Source organism: Ursus americanus, chromosome 9 (genome assembly GCF_024610735.1).
Source record: "Ursus americanus isolate L20-20 chromosome 9, mUrsAme1.1.p, whole genome shotgun sequence".
NCBI lineage: Eukaryota > Metazoa > Chordata > Mammalia > Carnivora > Ursidae > Ursus > Ursus americanus.
This window is the reverse complement of record NC_142135.1, coordinates 37230682-37251193: the sequence shown is the minus strand read 5'-3', so window position 1 is coordinate 37251193 and position 20512 is coordinate 37230682. Positions and strand designations below refer to the sequence as shown.

Below are 20512 nucleotides of genomic sequence, written 5' to 3'. Positions count from 1 at the left end.
GAAAATAATTGAACTAAAAAACCAAAACAAAACCTGAGACTTTCTGTTAAATGGGAAGTTTGGTCCATTTTATTTATTGTGATTATAAATATATTTTCATTTGTTTCTACCATCTTTTTTTTTTTTTTGTATTTGTAGTTATTTTGTTTTTTCTTTGGTTTTCATTTTCTCCTTTCCTCAATCTTGTTGGATTGGTTGAGCATTCTTTACTTTTTTCCTTCCCCCACTCTTTTGGCTAAGAAGTTACATATCTTATTTTCTTTTAGTCATTATTGTTAAGTTTTTAAAACTTTCTATTTTGAAATTATTTACTCACAGAAGGCTGCAAAGAAATGTAAAGGTAGGGGCGCCTGGGTGGCTCAGTCGTTAAGCGTCTGCCTTTGGCTCAGGGTGTGATCCCAGAGTCCCAGGATCGAGCCCCACATCAGGCTCCTCCACTGGGAGCCTACTTCTTCCTCTGCCATTCCCCCTGCCTGTGTTCCCTCTCTCGCTGGCTGTCTCATTGTCAAATAAATAAATAAAATCTTTAAAAAAAAAGAAAGAAAGAAACGTAAAGGTAGGTCCTGTGTGTTCTTCCCCCAGCCTCCCCTCATAGTTAACATCTTACACAATTATAATGAAACATCAAAGTCAAGAAATCGGCATTGGTAAAGACCTTGTTCAGCTTATACCAGCGTGTGTGTATGTGTATATGTGTGTGTGGGAACAAGATACTCATCTGTACCATCACCATAAGATTTCCTTGTGTTACCTCCTTATTGAGACACCCATCTCCCCTTCCCCATCTCTAACCTATAGCAACTACTAATCTGTTCTCCATCTCTAGAGTTATATTAATTTACATATGCTACTTAAATGGAACCATGCAGTTTATATACTTTTGAAACTGGCATCGGCCTTGAAGTTCATCCAAGTTGTTGGATCCATAGTCTGTTCCTTTTAAATGCTGAGTAGTATTCCATGGTGTGGACATACCACAATTTATTTAACAGCTCACCCACTGAATGACATTTGAGTAGTTTCCAGATTTTGGCTGTATGAATAAAGCTGCTATGAACACTGTGTACAAATTCTGCATGAAAATAAGTTCATTTCTCTGGGATGAATGCCAAAAGTGTAACTGCTGATTATGTGGTAAGTCTATTTTAAGTTTTTGAAAAGAACTGCCAAACTATTTTCCTGAGTAATTGTCCCATTTTACATTCCCAACAGCAATATATGAGTGATACAGTTTCTCTATTAAATTTATCATGCGTTCTTGATATAAATTCTAATGTTAATCAATATTACCAATCTCCTGAACATTATAAAAACTTTGTTTTAACTATAATCTCTCCTGTCCTATCTTACATGTTCTTGATGGTATATTAGTCCCCCCTTGCTTTTATGTCCTCAAATTAGTCATTGTTATGATTGTTTCATACAATCAATAACTTGCCTTATTTAAACATGTCTATTTCTTTGCTCATCACTGCTCTTTTAAAAAAATAGCTTTATTGAGATATGATTCACAGACCATTATGTTTGCCCTTTTAAAGTGTACAACTTAATAGTTTTTAGAATACTCAGAGTTGTGCAACTATCACCACTGATTTCAGAATATTTTCATCACCCCCAAAGCAAACTCTACACGCATTAGTAGTCACTTACCATTCCCTCCTCCTCTCAGTCCCTTGCAACCACCAAACTACTTTCTGTCTGTATAGATCTGCCTATTGTGAACATTTTATATAAATTGACTCATAACAGTATGTGACCTTTTGCGTCTGGTTTCCTTCACTTAGCATGTTGTTTTCAAGGCTTACTACGGTGTAGCATGTATCAGTATGTATCAAGTATGTAAAATGTATCACTCCTTTGTATGGCTTTTTGACCTACCACATTGTAAGGATATAAGGATATACCACATTTTATTTATGGATTCATCAGTTGATGGACATTTGGGTTGTTTCTACTTTTTGGATATTACATTCTGGCATCTTAATTTTTTTTCTGGGTTCAGTGTCCTTCCTGAAGAAACCTTTAGAACCTCTTTCAGTGAAATCTTTTGAGTTCCAGTTCTCTGTTATTCTGCAAATATCTTGAGTGTAGAAATGCAGGCTGACAGTAACTTCATTCAGTGCTCTGACCACATTATTCCATTGTCTCCTGGCGCTGCTTGTCATTGAGAAGTAGGTTGTCAACCTAATTGTTGCTCCTTTGCAGATAGTCTGTCATTTTTCTCAGGATGCCCTGAAGATTTTCTTTGTCATTGGTATTTAGCAGTTTCACTATAATTTTTCGGTATATGAATTACTTTTTGCTTAGGACTCATTCTTCCTCAATTTGAGGGTTCATGTCTTTCACCAATTTGGTTAAGTCCTCAACTATTATTTCTTTGAATGTCATCTCCCTTTTGTTCTCTCTATTCTCTCCACAAAAAACTCCTGTTACCAGTATGTTAGACTCTTCAATACTAACCTCCTTGTTTCCTATCAATATCATATTTCTAACTCTTTATCTCTTTATACTGAATTCTGGACAATTTCCTCTGACTTTCCTTTGACAGAAGATCTGTTCTTCTAGGTTAGCTTTTCTGACTTCTCTCCTCTGAATTGAGTCTTCATACACTTCTACGCCTACAGACATCATACTTTACTGCAATGATTTTGTTCAAGTTCATTTTCCCTCTAGGCTATAAACTCCTTGAGGGCAGAGCTGTGACTTACTCATCAACTCATTTTTGTAACCCTAACGACTGGTATAGGACCTGGCAGAAAGAAGTTGTTTATTAAATGCTATTTGAACTGATTATAAACTGTCTAGAAATAGTACATTTTGGCCTTTGGTCCTAGGAAGATCTCAAAGGGAGTATTTTGTAATCCACTAGAGTTTGAATATACTAAGCCCTCAGTTTTTGTGAGAACACAGGCTTGTCCCAGAATTCAAATTTCAACAACTAAGGGTTTCCACTAGTGTGCAATGAAAAGCTGCTTGTTGACATTTAAAATCTAGTTAATTCACATTGAACAAAGAACAAATAATATATAGGTATTAAAGCAGGTGTCAGAAACAGTTTCCTGATAAACTTGGTATATCTAATTTTTCACTTTTCTGAAACTTTACCTAATTATTCAAGGTTAATTGCACACTCATTAAATTCATTTCACACATAATTGTAAATAGTAGTAATACAGTAAATCCTCATTAATGCCCCTAACTGAAGGGGAGGGATACTTCAAATTTGCAGTGTTTTAAATAAAGGTGGTTTAATTACCTTCAAGAATATACAGTAACTTGAAGTAACCAGTATTAAATGCTGTTTCCAATTAGAGGCTCTGGTTAATGTGCTTTAATGACTACAAAATCCTCATCTGCAATCAGGAGTATCATTTGCATACAGTGAGCGGATCCTTATAAACTGCCATTTAAATTAAAGTTGTCTAGTGTATATCATTACTTTACTCTGTTTTCTAGCATTTTAGAATTAGTGGGAGTTTAGATCTCCTCTCCTTTCCCCACCCCTTTTCTCCCCCTTGCTGATTTGGAGACTACTCAGGAAAGAGAACAGAGGGCCAGAGGAGGAGAGGGACTTGTGCAAAGTCACATAGCTAGAAGCGGGCAAATTTTGGCCCCAAGGCACCCAGCTCATGTCTGAATCACTATTTCTTTGCCGTCTGCAATCAGTAACCTTCTGGCTAGTCATTGTCAATTTACTACAACTTTAAAATTGCAAAATCTGTTTCTTTTTCTCAGCACAAGTCAAATAAAACGAAGATAATAATCGAAAGGAAAGTTTGCTCCACCGCTCAATAATGCAGTTAGAAGTATAGGCCGGACACACAGAAAGATGCCCTTAATTTGTTCAGTGCTCTCTCTTGTCACCACTGTCGCTTAATTCCTGACTTTCCCAGGATGTCTTGGCAAACAGATGGTGGGAGCCACAGTAAACAATTTATCTGGAATGAGATTCGAAATATCAGCATTGATAAGTATCAAGGATGTTTTTGTTTTATTTGGAATAGCAATCTTCTATCCTACCTTTTGTGCCAAGAGTGTTCTTTAGATATTTTGCATAAAGTTATTGACCTATAATCCATGGGTGGGGTGTTTTGGCCAGATGGAGGTGGGATATAACACGGATATGTGGAATTGGTAATAGTCTGTCCTGGTTCTGACTTTGAACTCAAACATATTCTTGGCTCTGCCTTCAAAACATAAATTCAGAATCAGACCCCAGTGGAGCTAGTGTGTGCTTCAAAAGAACCATAGATTCAGAGCTAGTTTTGAATGCTATAATAGTCATATTCACCTTGCAACTGGAATAATGCTATGTCTCCTGTTCCAGGCAGTAAAATATGCCTGAACATACAAGTGACAGATTTAGTTTTTAGTACTCGAAATACCAGAAGTTGAGTGATTTAGGTCAACTAGTCCCTGCGGGAATGACCATAAGAGCCTGAATCTGCAAGGGGATGACATGTCTGAGAAATGGGTGTTCAGTTCACCCCATGTCACAGGAAACTCTTAGGAATGAGCTGGGATTGTTTTGCATTTTCACCTTGTAAACTGGCAGACAATTACCTCACCTCCAGAACAGTTAAGAAGGGACAGGAGAACATCCAAATTCTTAGTAATACTTTGTAATACTTAAGTATTAGGAGTAAAGACTCATAATGTGTACAACTTACTTCGAAATGATGTATTACAATATAAAGAAAAAAAAACATACAGAGAGAGAGAGAGAACAAACAAATGTTTCACAATGTTAACAACTGGTGAATTTCCAGGTAAAGGACATGTGGTATTTATTGTTCTACTCTTCCTCATTTTCTAGAAGTTGGAAAATTTTCAAACTAAGAAGTTAAAAAAACACTGCTTTACAGACTCAATGAAGTTAAAAGGAATATGGATTCATTTAAAAAGGGTTAAAAGAGATGATAATAAGAAAAGCAAGAAATATATAGCAAGCCAGCTGAACCGAGGAAAGATATCAAGGGGGAAAATAAAACGATTGCACCACCTAAAACCACATGCAGATACTGCTTGGGAGGAACACACAATGGGGAGGAAAGGGACATGAAATGCAAGGGGTCGGAGAGAAAATGGTAAGTATGGCAGAGACAATTGGAGGATGCTCACAGCAGATGCTATTCATTCAGTCATGCACCCGTTTGGTATTTATTCTGCGTAAATATAAGGTTTTATGTCGGGACCTGAGGATGCAAAGTACCCTTGAGGAATTCAGAAGAAGTAGAAAAAGCAACTGATAACAGACTACCACCTGCTAAATCTGTAAAAGAGGTAGATGCTTTGCAGAACCCACGAGAACAGAAGGGACAGAGAGTGCGAATCTGCCTAGCTTGGAGAGTATATTAGCTACAGGAGTGACTGCTATGACAAATTACCACAAACCTGGCAGCTTAAAACAACCGAAATGTATTCTTTGACTGTTCTGGAGGCGAGAAGCCCAGAACCACGTTCACTGGGCTGAAACCAAGATGGCGGAGCTACCTTCCCTCTGAAGGCTTAAGAGGAGAATTCATTTCTTGCCTTTCCCATTTTCTGGTGGCTGCTGGCATAGCATTGGTTTATGGTTCTATCACTCTAATCTCTACCTCTATGGCCATACCACCTTCTCTTTTTTTGTATAAAATTTCCCTGTGCCTCCCTCTTATATTCAAGTGGCATTTAGGGTCTATCCAAATAATCCGGGATAGTCTTCCTATTTCAAGATCTTTAACTTAATCATATCTGCAGTCAACAGGGTGCCTGGAGGGTCTTCAAGCAGAAGATGCCAGAAGAGCTGGACTGGAGAGGCCAGCGGGAGCCGTTATCTGCCATGAATCTGTAGGTGGCACAAAGGACTCTAAACTAGAGGGTAGGTGCAGATTTGGCTTTGAAGAAGACTCATCCTGGCTGCAGTGTAGACGATGAACCAGCATGGAGCAAGACCAGAGAACAGGAAAACCATTTGGGAGACTAATCTTCAGGAGTTGGGAGAAGAAGTAGGGGCAATGAGAGAGTTAATTACAACAGGGCCGTGAAGAAACAATATTCATATTCATAGTGGTAAACACTGGAGACAACCTGAGACATGTAATGCTTTTTGGATTACTGAGTGGGTTGGACTATTCTTACCACTAATTTCCTTTGCCCTTGCTGATAAATTGAGTTGTCTGCAATACCAACCCAAACTGAGTTAAAACCATAATACCATATGTGGAAAAAAAGAAAGAAAGAAAAATGTTCAGGCACAAACAGATTTTTAATTTGTTATCTTGGTTATTGTATGCCATAAGGTTACTACCTTTCCATCCTGAGAAAGTCTCATGACCCTGGATCCAAAGCTGGTGATGTAAAGCCAACAGAACAGATCTGGGTTACATAACACAGTATATCGTTGCTATTCCTACAAGTGGTGCCATGCCAATTTGTAATCAACCTTAAAACCTAGGCAGAAAAAGCCCAACATATTGCTTTCCCATACAATTAAGAGCTATTACATTTTGTCTTTTACTTGGGAACACATCGACTTACATAATTGCACATTATTTTTATAAACCAAACTCCATTAAGGATAAACCTTACTAAGTTTACCAAGAAGCCTCCATGTTTTTTGCCTTTGAGAAATTTAAGTTTCAGTAGAAAAAAAATTTATGGGTAAAGTAATATATTTAACAACACATCCTTTGGGGGCTTTTGACACTTTGTTAGAGGGAGAGCAACAATTGTCAAGAAAGGTGAGATACTGGTTCAGAAAGTCTTAAAACTTGCTTCTATTATAAAACAAATCAACCCCGTAGAAGGTTGTGAAGGGAATCTTTGGAATTAGCGCAGACATGCTGAACACAAAGAATGCTATTGTTTCCATCCAGACAGATCTAAGGTCCCATAACTCCCAAATTTTGCAAGAACATATTCATAATAATAATTCAAAAACTCTGTAATCCCTTGTTTTCAAAGAAGCAGGATTGCCGTCTGCCTTTTGTGGGGCCAGCCCAGGCTTTGGGAGAGGTTTCCTATCCTAAAGCTGGGAGCCTGAGAGCTCTGGTAGTTATAAGTCCTTCCCTCACACCTGCCTGGGTGTCTGAGGTATCCACCTTCTGAAGAGCAATGCCTGCCTTGACCTCTGTGTTTGGTCAGCTCCATTCCCCTGGAGATTTGAACTCTTTCGTCTATGTCAGGCATCAGCCGCTGGGTGAGTTTCTGCCTCAGTATGAGGGAGGGATAATGACATTGCTGCTCTCTGACAGACTTCTTCCAGAGGCTCCTGTGGCCCCTGCTACCCACCAGACCAGATCTTTCTGACAGCAAAGCAGGAGTCAAGTTCAAGTTTTCTACACCTCTCAGGCATTGTGACTTGCACTCTCCATTGCCTCCAAAGGGCCACTCCTCATAGCCAAAATAATTTCCCCTATTCCCAAGCTCCTCCTTCCTCGCCAATGATGGTGACTGTGATTTGGGTCTGCAAATGTAGTCCAAAAGATTAATAAAACACTCTACGTGTAACTCACGATTATTTTCAACTTCATGGCGGCGGCAGCTGCTTATAACATGAGGTCTACTTGTGCCTTGCCCACAAAGAACCACTCATTTCTCCACTGCTGTGACTCAAACAGCCACATCCCAAGGTAAATTATAGTTTCCCCTTCTGCTTTGGGGCACTCTTATTTACCATTATATACCCGTACTATGTTACTCTGAAAGCTTAATGTAAATAGTCTATCAGAGAGTATAGGCAAGGGTAGTTTCACATCAGTCCTTCAAATGTTGTTTATCAATTATAAAACATTCTCTCTCTCTCCCTGTCCCTCTCCCTCACACACACACACACATAAACACACACACACACATAAACACACACACACACATTATGTATATCACATATATATAGAGAGAGACATTTTGAGGACATTGGCCATGTTTTCTGATTTCTTTGATATCACTAACACTGTTCTGTTAAGTAGGGCTCTCTGCTTGTGATTTCTATTGTATGGAAAGTTGATTGCATTTTAGGCCCTCATTTGTTGATTTGCTGATCAAGCTTACCATGGGCTGTGACAACAGAGAACCCAGTGCAGCTCTGTCCCTAGCATCCCTGGAACAATCAGAGGTTTGCAAGTCCAGGGGCTGAAGACGAAATAAACACACCCCCTCCGCCTCCCTCGCAGAATTCACAGGATTCACCTCAAACTTGAGTGAGATATTGGAAATGCTAACATGACTTCTAGGATTCCATATGGTATTGCACTCATACACCATACTTTTCCCACTAAACTTTTAGGAGTTTCCAACTTAACTGAAGAGGTGATTGTTGATGGTAAAGAAATTTTTAAGCAGGTAGAGGCAAGAAAGAGACTAAGCAAGAGATACTACCTCTGCTAGATGATTCCCGTTGACTTTGCCATCAGTAGGAAAGACAGGCTCCTTGTAGTTTTTTTGTTTTGTTTTGTTTGGTGATGTCTGAGAGGGTAAGGCTAGAATTTAGAAATAAGTCACCACTTATTTGACATGATGCTAATAAAAATATTTCAGAAGTTGATCCTATAATCTGAACTTTTAAGGAGATTATTCTGTTCAGCTTTCACCCACAAAGGCAGGCAGGCCGAATAGGGGGCAACTTTCTAGGGCTGCTCATGTGAGGCAGCATATGGAAAGGGAAGGTCCTAAATGAGTTGAGAAGGGTGTTAGTTTGAGAGTTGACCAAGTCGACAATAATCCATAGGAGGACATGGTTGTTAGGGCCACACAGTATCCCCTTCTCTTGATTACGGGACCCCTCTTTCAGCTAGCCCTTCCTAAAGGTGCCCACGTTCTGTGGGGATGCCAAGCCCAGTAACTCTGGCCGTGGTGACTGGTATGGGAAAGGCCACAGACCTAACCTCATCCAGTCAGGCTAAAGCCCATTTATTTTCATTGGCTGAGAAAGTCAAGCTTCCCCTTCTGGAAGTGGACGGAAGAACGCAGGCTAGTGGGGCGAGTCTGCTAAAAGTGGAACCAACAAACTCTAAGGAACAGAAGTTGAAGAGGACAGCGAGATCCTGAGCCTTCACCACGTTGTTAGAGCCCCTGGATCAAGCCTTAGTTGCACCCAGAGTTCTCCTGGCCTTTCACGTTAAGCTGATTAATTTCCTTCATTATTTAAGCCAGTTAGTGTTAGGTTTTCTGTGACCTGCAAACTAATGCCTCTTAATTACAAAGCATTCGTGGTTAGGGAAGCCAGGTTAAGCTAGAAGAGAGACAGACTTGTCTAGCAAACTTAGTTTGGCCAGTGGTCCAAATTACTCCAAGAAGAAACCAATTGGAGAGGTACAAAGGAGGAGGGGTGGGGGATTTCGGAAACCAGTGCTGAGGCTGCAGGCTACACTCCTTGTAGGCTGACCTTGGGAGGACCTGTCAAGGCCAGAGTCTCTGAAGGAGTCCGGCCAGGACACACACAATCTTTGGTGAGCTGTGGCACTCAGGACTAAGCATATGTTAGCTTGTATTTACATAAGGGGACAGTCCATAGCTCCTGACACGTGCCAAAGATGACAGGAGACCATCTGAAGAATGACCAAGGGCGGGGCAAGTGACAAGAGAAGGCACATGCTAAGAACTATGTGAGGGGAGGTGGAGTGTTATCTGCCAGCCGAGAGGCCATCAGGGCATTCTGGTGAACAAGGCGATGAGCTCTGACTTTGTGGAAAATGTAAGTCTATCTGGAACACAGTGGGAGATGAGTTATAAAAAGGTGTAAACTGAACAGAGTAATACTGGACCTTTAGGAAAAACCAAATAAACGGACAAGCCCAAGCTAAAATAAATACCATGGAAGTAACAGCACCGGGGCCCTCCCAGGCTGGGAGCGCTGGTTAAACTACAATCAGTGTCCGGAAATATGATCACACTACTGCCACCTAACCCCTCTGTCACTGCTCCCAGTGCCACACGCCCATCTCCCCAGCCCAGGAGTCTGGCAAGTGGCAGAAGACATAGGAGGAATCCTTGCCTTAGTACTTCAAAATAACAAGTGTTCCAATTAGGAAATTACTGCAGTTAGGAAGTGATCTGGGATGTGAATATGTTTGCAGAGTGATGGGGAGGCAAACACCAAAGGGACTAAGGAGGGCACTAGATACAGAGAAATCAGCAGTTTTAGATTAAAAAAAGAAAGGTTACATCAAACATCTGACATGATTTCTCTTATCTCCATTTGCAATGAGCTAAGTCCAATAATTACTAATTATTAGAAATATGTATTTTATGACATTTCTTATAAAGTAAGTTGACTATAGTACTACTAGTAATAATAGCTAGTATTTATTTGAGTACTTTCTTTGTGTCTGGCACTTTACTAACTTTCGGACATAAATCACCTTACTCGATTCCTACATCAACCCTGTAAGGTATGCAGTATTATTATTACCATTTCAATAGAGAAAAGCAAGATTTGGAGAATTAAGAAACTTGACAATACCTCTGGTAAGAGGACTGAGCTTTTAAAACTGCACTATACAAAAACAAAAAGGATAGCTTAGGGGAACATCATCCTTTCCATGGTAAGCTCTCAAATGCCAACTTGAACAGTCATCATCGTTTTTAAAAGAAATTGGTTGAGTAATTCTCAATTGCTTGTTTAAGCAAACAAAGTAAATATGGCATACCACTTCCCACAAGGTGACTATGGTATATACCATTATCGACCCAGATAAAACGTGCAAGTTGGACAGTTATTGCAATGCTAATATTTTTAAAACTTGAAAAATTGTAGAATATAATACAGACAACTGTAAAGAGAATGATACAGATGAATAAATTACTAAAATGAATTATCATAAGGCAAACACCCTTATAACACCATCCAGATCAAGACACCGAAAGAAATTGGGCATCCACCCAAAGCCCTCCCTTCTCCCCATCTCCTCACACCAGCTCCCCTCCCACAAGCAACCACTGGCCTGACTTTATTGCAATCATTTTCTTGCCTTTCCTTATATTTTCATCACCCAAGTGTGCATCCTTCAATACTATAGTTGAAGGGTTTTGTTTTTTTCTTAGGTCTCTCGAGTTACAACTTCTCCATCCTCTCCCTTTTCTTTCTTGTAAAAATGATTTTTGAAGAAATGGAGCCATTTCAACTTGTAAAATCACAATGTTTCCCATAGCCTGAATTTTGCTGATTGCATCAATACAAATATTTAACTAGTTAGTATAAATCAAGTCGTAAGGAGGAGATCAGGTAGAATGAAATGCAAACATCTTGTCTGCCAAATTCACAGAAGCATTAAGACTCTTTTCCTCTAACAAAAACCATGGGATGATGATGATGATGATTTGTCTTCTTTTTACAAAGGCTTTGATATAGCTGCTTTGAGGTAATTTGTTTCTTCCTTCCTCTTGCTGCCTCACACATATGTCTTATAGAAAATCTGGTAACAGGAAAATACCATATTGGATATATAAGGAAGGCAAAAAAAAAAAATCAATAAGCATAAACAAAACAAAAAAGGGATTTTTTTTTTTCCCTTGGGAAGGATATGGAAAAGACCAGCAACCTTTACCCAGCACTTTGGTTATTTGTAAATTTTGGCACTTTTCTTTCTTTAAGAGCCAGACAGATGCAGCCACCAGCAGAAAAGAAATAGATGGTTGCAAAGCAAAATCAATAAAAGGGCAATATAAAACTCAATGCAATTTTTCTTTAGTGCAATGAAACAAGCCATATGCATTCCCCCTCTCACGTTGCTTTTCACCACCACATTCTTTTCAAGCCATAGTTTCTAAGCAATGGCCTTCAGGTAAGGAGTACAGATAGCTGTGCAGTTAAACCTACTTGCGGAAAGATCTTGGGGCAAGTTATTTAACACAGGTTTCCTTACGTGAACAGTGAGGATAATATGTACCTTAGAGGTTGTTGTTGGGGGCCCTATTCAGATAATAGCTATAAAACGTCACATAGTAAATGCATAACAAATGTCAGTCTCTTGGCTTTGCCTTTTCTTGGCCAAGTTGTAACAATTTTCCTTTAAATATATTGACTTTAAACATTCAAGCCTTTGAAAATCAGAAGTTCAAAGAAAGGACATAAAAAATTCTGAATTTTCATTTCACCCTGTGCAGAATAAACCTTTTTGACAATGTCCTTGTGAATTTAGATACTTAGCAATATGCTTAAACTTTAAGAACCAGGGACAAAAAAACCTCTCCTTCACAGTATTTCCCACGTTCATCTTTTCCTGTCCATGCCTTCCACAACCTTGCTGATTTGGCACTATTTAACCAATCAAATAGCAAAAGGGAGACTGGAGATCTTTTATTCCAACCCTCATTTTCCTGGAGAGGAAACTGAAGCCTAAGCACACTTTGGTTCACAGCAGAAACTAGACTACAGCCTCTAACACTGGTTGCAAATTAAGTGCCTACAGGGGCCAGTGAGGTAAAAGAGATGAGAGTAAAGGGAGGGGCTTAGGTGGGGAGCACAGCTGTTCCACACTATGAACTTCAGCTCACAATTACCATGTGGGAGAGAAGGCCAAGTGCTGCTAGAACTTCTAACATTTAAAGAGATCACTGAAACTTGAAACTTTATATATAATCTACTTGCTTTTAAATGCTGGCAATGTATTAAACATTTTTTTTAAGCCTCTCTGCAGGTCAAACAAGACACATCTGTGGGCTGGATTTAGCCAATTTGAGGCCTCTGCATCAACCCTGCTAACCCTAAGTTAAATTTCTTTTATTTAATTCGCTTTGATTCTCACACTCCTTGCTAAAAAAAAAAAAAAAAAAAAATTTAGTAAAAAATAAATAATTAAAAAAATCTTCAAGGGCTGGCTCCCTATTGCCTACAAGATAAAGTCCAAACTTCTTAACCAGTCCTTCAAGGCAATCCATGACTATATTTAAGACCCCAAATTATATTTCCACTTTACAGTTTCCATCTCCCCCTGCAACCAGAATGGCCACCGATTTCTACATCAGGTACAAAAATAGTCAGAAAGTCACCTGTCCGGGCCACATGGGCTGTCCTTGGTCCCCCAGACTTTCCCTCTTTTGGAATGACTTCCACCTGTGCACTCCCTTCAGTGAAACTCTGTCCACCCTTAAGTGCCCACTGAAATACCACCTTTCCACAAAACATGCCTCATGGCCCCTACGAGAAGCCACCTTGCTCCAAACTTCCACAGGACTTTCTATCACTCACATGACCCTTAAAACACACTGCCTTGTTTTGGAGTTCCCTGTGTAGCTCATTTCCCCAAGCACCTAATAACACTCCCGGAAGGAAGGGTGAATTGGTACACACATGTTTCGTACAAAGCAGGGGACTCAATAACCGTCTCAGAAATATTACCCTTTTATACTGAAAACTTGGGGATCGAACATGAAGAAACTACGTTGGCAGAGCTCCACTGCATCTGTATGTTCGTAGGCAGACTCTTGAGTGACAAAAAAAAGGGGCAATGCCTCACTTCTCTGGCTTCCCAAAACATTTTCCCCACGGAACTACTACGTTCTACATGCTTTAGGATTTCCTCCTCTAGAAGCACTCACACATTGATTCTAAGAGACCACTGTTAAATATTTATCTGCTATGTGAAAGTGTTGGTCTTTCTCTAGGAGGAAGGTTCGTTTATCAGCCTGATGGTTATCCCTTGGAAAGACACCGAGAGCTGGGCTACTGGTGAATAGACACTGTCATCAAATAGTTCAGCTGTGATAAAACTGATTAAACCATGACTACCCAGCAACCAAGGCTAATTTTGAGTGTGAGAGTCCTAAACTGATATCTCACACTTTTGCTGGAGCCACTCCCATTTCAATCACCTACATCTGACTATGTCAAAAAAGAAAAGAAAAAAAAATTAGACTCCATTTTATTGTTGCTGGCCTGGCCCACATTAGAGGCATGCAATAAAACGTTTGCTGAATGAATTTCAAAAAATCAATTTTCACGCTCTTCTAAGTCTTATAAGATGGGCTAAATTTGTGCAATAATGGAGAAAGTTGATACAACCTTACCTCAAACTAGCTATAGTTTAGATGTCAGCTGAGTAATTTCAATTAGCATATCCTGGATACACCCTCTTAAAACTGTACAAATATATACTAAGGCAAGTTGGGCCTTGCAAACATCAAGTTAGGTCCCCACATTTATGTCACGTGGTAATCTGTTTTGCTGTTAGAGAGCCAAGACAATCCTGAATTCCAGGAAACATCAAGGAAAACTGACAACAGGAGTCTGAACTATGAAAACAATGTTTTCTCCTGTTTTGGATGATGCCATTGTAGGTCACAACTATTAACCCTCTAATTTCTTTACCAAAAGAAAAAAGTTCATTCTTAAACCTTTACTGGGAGTGCTTCTAGCATAAGCATATTATAGCATGTTTATAATATATACTAGCATAAGCATAATTTAACAGATAAGGCTCAAAAAGCTTTCCATAAAAGTAATTCTTTTCTTTGTAACTCCTGTGAAGGAAGAAGTGGAATAGATTACACACAGTGACCAAGAGGCTCTGAGTCCCCTCATTTTTCCTACTTTAGTACATTTTGTGGTAAAATAGACTTAAAGCAATACCCTCTCCTTTGTTGAAAACGAGTAAGGTGAACGTGCTTATTTTGTCTTTATATAAATAAATTTGTGTTAAATTTCTGAAAACAAAATTTTAATATTTAGAAATTAACATTCGAAACACTTTTCAAGTGTTCTTATAGGAATTCTAGGCTTTTGGTTATTGCTTAAACACGATTTAGCCCAACAGTAACAAATATTTTAGAGTGTTGTAAAGTAAGAAGGCCCACAGGTTTGTTAAAGAACAAGAAAAAAAAAAAAATAGCACACTTACGAACATAGAAGGAAGCCTGGACCCATTACATCAAGATCTCTTGCCCCCGCTTGAAAGAATATAAATGCAGCTAGAGGAAGGGCTCGCCAGGGCAGTTTTTCTGATCTTAAACCACGACAAAAATAAATGGGCAGCTCCACTCCCCTTTGATCTCCTTCAATGTATATTTCCAGCATAAACTAGCATTGTTTAGGCTGCCAGTGTTTCCCCAGAGGACCGGTGAGACCAAAGGAGAGAGTCATGCGATTGCAACCCGAGAATATCGGTGTTCTTCGCAAGGAAATGGAGGCGCCCTGCTGAGCCGGTGGGGACACGCACGCACGCAGAGCATCTGCGCGGGGGTGACATTTGGTAGCCCTTAATGAGCTCCCTGCTTCTGAGAATGGGGTGTCATTTATTTTTAACTGTAAAATGATCGAGATGGAGGAGGATTGAATATGGGTGGAGGAGAGTCACCCCACACTCCTAGAATCCTTCTGGGAGAAGGGGGATTCAGGCTGGAGAGGCGGGAATGTTCGGGACCAAGAGGCCCAGGAAGGACCCCGCAGAGGTCGGAGCCGCAGACCTAAGCACCCCACTCCCAGGGACTGATGCCCGCGAGAGTTAGGCCGTGGGGGGAGGGGCACCAGCACTCTCTCAAATGAGGGGTAGTTCAGTGAACGTGTAGAAACATCACGTCAGCGCTTCCCGCTTGGCCGGCCCGGTGTCTGAGAGCCGGCAAGCGGGCGGCCGAGGAGCAGGAGGCGCCGCGGCCCCTTCCTTGTCCCCACCGGGCGACTGGGGCGGCCGGCCCCTTACCTGGTTCCTGCCGTACCACGCGCCCGACAGGGAGCCGTTGCCGGCGCCCAGCGCCCAGTACGTGAAGTTCCGGGACAGCTCGTCCACCGCAGCCGAGGCGGCGGCCATTGGGGCTCGCTCCCGGCGCTCGGGTTCGGGCTCGGGCTCCGGCTGCCTCCCGGCCCCGCCGCTCCGCCAGGCGCCGCGGAGGAGGCGCGCCCTGCCGAGGCTGCGCCCGGGCCGCGCCGAGGCCACTTCCTGCTCGGCGCCCGGGACGGCGGGCGCGCCGGGGCCACCTGGCTCCCGCCCCCGCGCGGCGGCAGGTGCGGCTCCCGCCTGCTAACACGCCCCGCCCGGCCCGGCGCGGTCTCGGTCCCCGGGCGCCAGGTGCCCGCGGGGACCCCCGCCGCCTGCGGCCTCCCGGGGCGGCCAGGCTCGCGGCGCATCCTCGGGCCCGCGGGGCCTGGGTGCTCGGCGTCCTCGCTGGCCAGACGGCCCAGGGCGGATCCCCGTGCGCGCGGGTGGCCGCACCTGCTGGGGCGAGAAGGAGGTGTCTCCAAAGGCGCTTCCAGCCCCAGCGAGTCAATACGCACTGAAGTGAATGGGAGAGAAACCCATCTGTCTAGGCCAAATCAGCCCCCTTCGCCCCGTCTACACCCTGCAGTTCTAGCTCTCTATCACACTTTCAGTGTTTCTCACTTGAATTTTCAAAGTTGTTTGCATATGGAAAAGTCGCGAGTTCCCGAAACTACTGTAAGCAACATGAGAATAAAGGTTGGATCGATTAAATCTCAATGTCAACAATTGATAGATTCTTAGCAAATATTCCTAAAATGAAGGAAGGAATCTCCTGGTGGGAGCTGGAGGACCCCAAAGTTTCCTTCAGATGGAACCAGAAGGAATTGCTGAAACGTTGCCAGCTTCTCGATGTAAGAATTTAGAAAGGGAGATAATTGTTAATGGTTTTAATGAACTCTTACTAGATGTTTTGGGTTTGCCTGTTTTCAAATTCTACTGAGTCACTACAAATTATTTGTAAGGTATCGCTGACCTTGAGAATCCTGTGATTCTATATTGTTGCCTGAAGTCCTGGAACTTGCAATTTGTTGTTTACACAATGCTGAGATTCTTCTTACATAATGTATTTTGACTGCCATGACTTCATTACAGAGAGACCTTCCTGAAAAGAGAATTGCTGCCTAGTGAAAAACTGGGAGAAAGTTTTCAATGTTTATTAGGGGATGTGTGTGAATGAGAGAAGGAAGTGAGAAAAATATTTTAGGTAGAGAAATAACAGGACATGTCATCTGGGAAGCTGTGTGGTTTCTTGCTCGAGCACCCAAAATGCTAGCCGAATCGTTACTATGGTAGCTAGCTACTCGCAATTTTAAGAGGCTCATTTATTTCAAATAAATATCTGAAGGAAAAAGTGTCTATTTTTTGGTATCTTCTATATCACATTAACTTGTGTTGGTGACTTTATTAATGCTTCTTTCAGTTGAGCTGCTTTAGCGTACAAGTAACAGAATATCCTAGTAAAAGTGGCTTAGACAACAAGCATCTGTTATCCCTGAAGGGAATTTTGTTCTATGTGGCTCAATGACGTCATCACTTCCATCTTTCTGCTCTTCCATGCCTGATGTATCAGGCTTTTCCATTTTCACGGTGGCAGCTCCTGGCATTACATGCAAACAGGACCACACTTAGGAAAAAAAAAAAAAAAAAAGCAAGGCATTTTTTCTTCTTTAAGATTTTATTTAGTTATTTGACAGAAAGAGAGAACACAAGCAGGGGGAGCCCCAGACTCCCCACTGAGCAAGGAGCCCGATGTGGGACTCAATCCCAGGACCCTGGGATCATGACCTGAGTTGAAGGCAGATGCTTAACCGACTGAGCCATCCAGGCATCCGAGAGGCATTTCTTCTTATACATCTTTTGATTAGAGGAAAACCCTTTTCAGACTCCCCCAACAGACTTCCCTTCAGGTCCCATTAGCCAGGACTGGGTCACATGCACATCCATGCTCCACGTGCAAGGGAAGCTGGGAAAGTGACTCTCAGGCATTTCCAGCCTTCAGAGTGGGAGTAGAGCTCTATCAGCAAGGAAGAAACCAGGATGGGGTGGGAGGGTACTATTAGCAGAGCCTGGCACAACCACTCCTCAGTATATTCTATCAGCCAGATTGTAACTAGTCATACAGTCTCTAACAAGCAAGATAATAAATGAATCGTGTCGCTTTCCTGTTTCAAATGTTACCAAACGTCCCCATTGACACAATAAAGTTCACACTTTTTAAGCTTGGCATATGAGATACTTTATGATCTGGCCCCCACACTCTGCTACACTTAAATCACTCCCATTTTATTTTTTAATTAAAAAAAATCATTTTCTGCTTCTTTGCATTTGTTTAAGAACCTCTAATTTTGGAGGAAGACAGCACTTGGTACAGAATAAGTATGATGTGTAGCCTGTGACATGCCGTTCTCCAGATTCCAAGACGCCACTGCAGTTGCTGTGGCTGTCCTAGTGCGTGGGGGTGGTTGGAACAAAGAATTCGTGACCAATGTTCCTTTCCACACAGTTCACAAGGAGGCGGCAGGAATGTTGCGTGAGCTATTTTGGTCCCAGCAGTGTAGGAGTTGCTGGAGACTGTTCAGGGCTTTATGATGGCCTCTACCTCTTGTGGGGTTTCTTCGGGGGATATCCTGTTCACTTTATAGGACACCAAAAGCCTTTGATCAACTGCCTGTTTTTAGTGCTGAAATGGTGGAGGTGTGTTCCTCAGTTAATTCAAGGAATTCTATTCTGGTGCCACATCATTTGAAGCTAAATCCTGACTCCACTGCAGATTTGCTGTGTGATTTTGATTAAGCTGCTTAATTTCTCTGTGCTTTGCATCCATCATCTGTAAAAGGGAGCTGATGAGTACTGAAACATAGAAAGTACTCAGTAAGTGCTGTCTTTTACTATTTATGACCTTGGGAGAGAGAAGGGTTCTTTAAACAAACCAATACACAAAAAAATACACACCACAGAGGATAAGATTGATACACACAATTGCAATAAAATTAAGAACTTTCATACATCAACAGACCGTAAAGTATAAAAAGATAAGTCACAAAGTGAGAACATTATTTCTCACAACATATAACTGACAAAGGTTCACATCCAGAGGCAGAATATGTAAATAACCCCTACAGGTCAATAAGAAAATGCCAGATAACCCAGCAGAAAAATGGGCAAAAACATAAACAGACATATTTCATAAAAGTATAAATGGCTGATAAACATATAAAAAGCTTCCATCTCACCAATAATTAGAAAAATGCAAATTAAAAAGTCCAATGAGCATCAATTTATACCTACCTGGTTCGCGAAAAAAAATTCTTTTTAAATTTATATATTGTTTCAGTTCATTTGGGCTACTATACCAAAATAGTCCCGACTGGATAGCTTATAAACAACACAAATTCATTGCTCACAGTTTTGAGGCTGGGAAGTCCAAGATCAAGGCACCAGCATGGTCACATTCAGGAAGGCCCTCTTCCTCGATCACAGCTACCACCTTCTTGCAGCATTCTCACGTGGTAGAAGGGGCTATAGATCTCTCTGGAGCCTCTTTTATAAGGCACTAATCCTATTTAGGAAGGCTCCACTTCCCAAGGCCTCACCTACTAATATCATCCACCTTTGGGGAGGTTTGGATTTTAACACATGAATTTTTAGGGGGGACATAAACATTCAGATCACAGCACATACAAATTTTGGTGAGGATGTGAGTAACAGAAACTCCTTTTCACTGTTGATGCTCTTGACATTAGAAACAGCTTGACATGATTTGGTAAAGATAAAGGTGCTTCTGTGAATTTCACTCTTAGGTATATGCCCCCAGAGAAATACGTATAGCAGGAGAGATGTACAAGGACAACAACACTCTTTGTAAAAGCAAAAGAAAAACAAAAACTGGAGACACCTCAAGTACCCATCAACAGAAACAGCGGGCAAGTGAACTTTGTTACTCTTTATTGTAAACTCCTAGACAACAGTGAAATTGCCTACACCCACAGCTATCCAGTATTCACATTGACATGGATGACTCCCACAGACATAATATTGAGTAAAAAAAACAAGTTTACAGAAGATTGTATACAGTGTGCTTCAAAGGCACACAAAATCAGACAATACACTGTACATCCATATGTAGGAAAAATCGAAAGAAAAGCAAGGGGATGATAAACACAACATTTGGGAGTGGTTCAAAGGTATTGACAATATTCTACTTCCTAAGCTAAGTGATAGACTACATGGGGATTTATTTTATTATTATTACGAAAGATACACTTTATGTCTTATGTGACATGATTTTTATAAGTGTAATACATTTTATAGTTAAAACAATAAAATGCAAGGTTTTGTGGTCAAAGTTTCCAAAAGTTCAAGGTCGGTAGACCTGGATTTAAGTTCAGTCTTCTGCTCTTTATCAGCTGCGTGGCTTTGGGCAAATTCTCTGAGATTTGGTTCCTCATTCATGAAGTTGGGAATAATAATATTTTGTTTCAGAGACTGTTGTAAACATTCAGTACTAGGTCATGTGAGTGAAAAACACTTTATAGTTCAGCTCAGTTCACCAAACACTTGGTGCCAGGAGCCAAAGGCACAGGGAGGAATGAAGCATGGGCTCTGTGCCCAGGGGCTGACACGGACGTGAGCAGACAGGCAGGTAAACAGGTAGACTCAAGTTGTCTTTAGCATGAGAGCTGGGAGACAACAAAATTGTTGTTCTCAGCTCAGCTTGGGAAAGCAAGTGCAGCCTGAGAAAGCCACCTAGAAGGGGTGCTGAGTGCCCCGAATCCCAAAGGACAAGTTAGCCACTTTCAGAAGGGAGGTGGGAGTGAGCAGGGCTGACAGAAGGAACAGCA

At 41.3% G+C, this 20512-nt stretch overlaps 1 protein-coding gene across 1 annotated transcript in view; it reads right to left on the bottom strand.

Annotated features, from left to right (window-relative positions):
• The window catches only part of NIPAL2 (NIPA like domain containing 2), a 73028-nt gene extending 56989 nt beyond the window's left edge, over positions 1 to 16039 (bottom strand). The window contains 2 exon segments of the mRNA XM_087864708.1: positions 15615 to 15994; positions 15996 to 16039. Of these exon segments, the coding sequence (XP_087720834.1) occupies positions 15615 to 15994; positions 15996 to 16039 (424 nt within the window).
• Positions 16040 to 20512: the final 4473 nt, after the last annotated feature.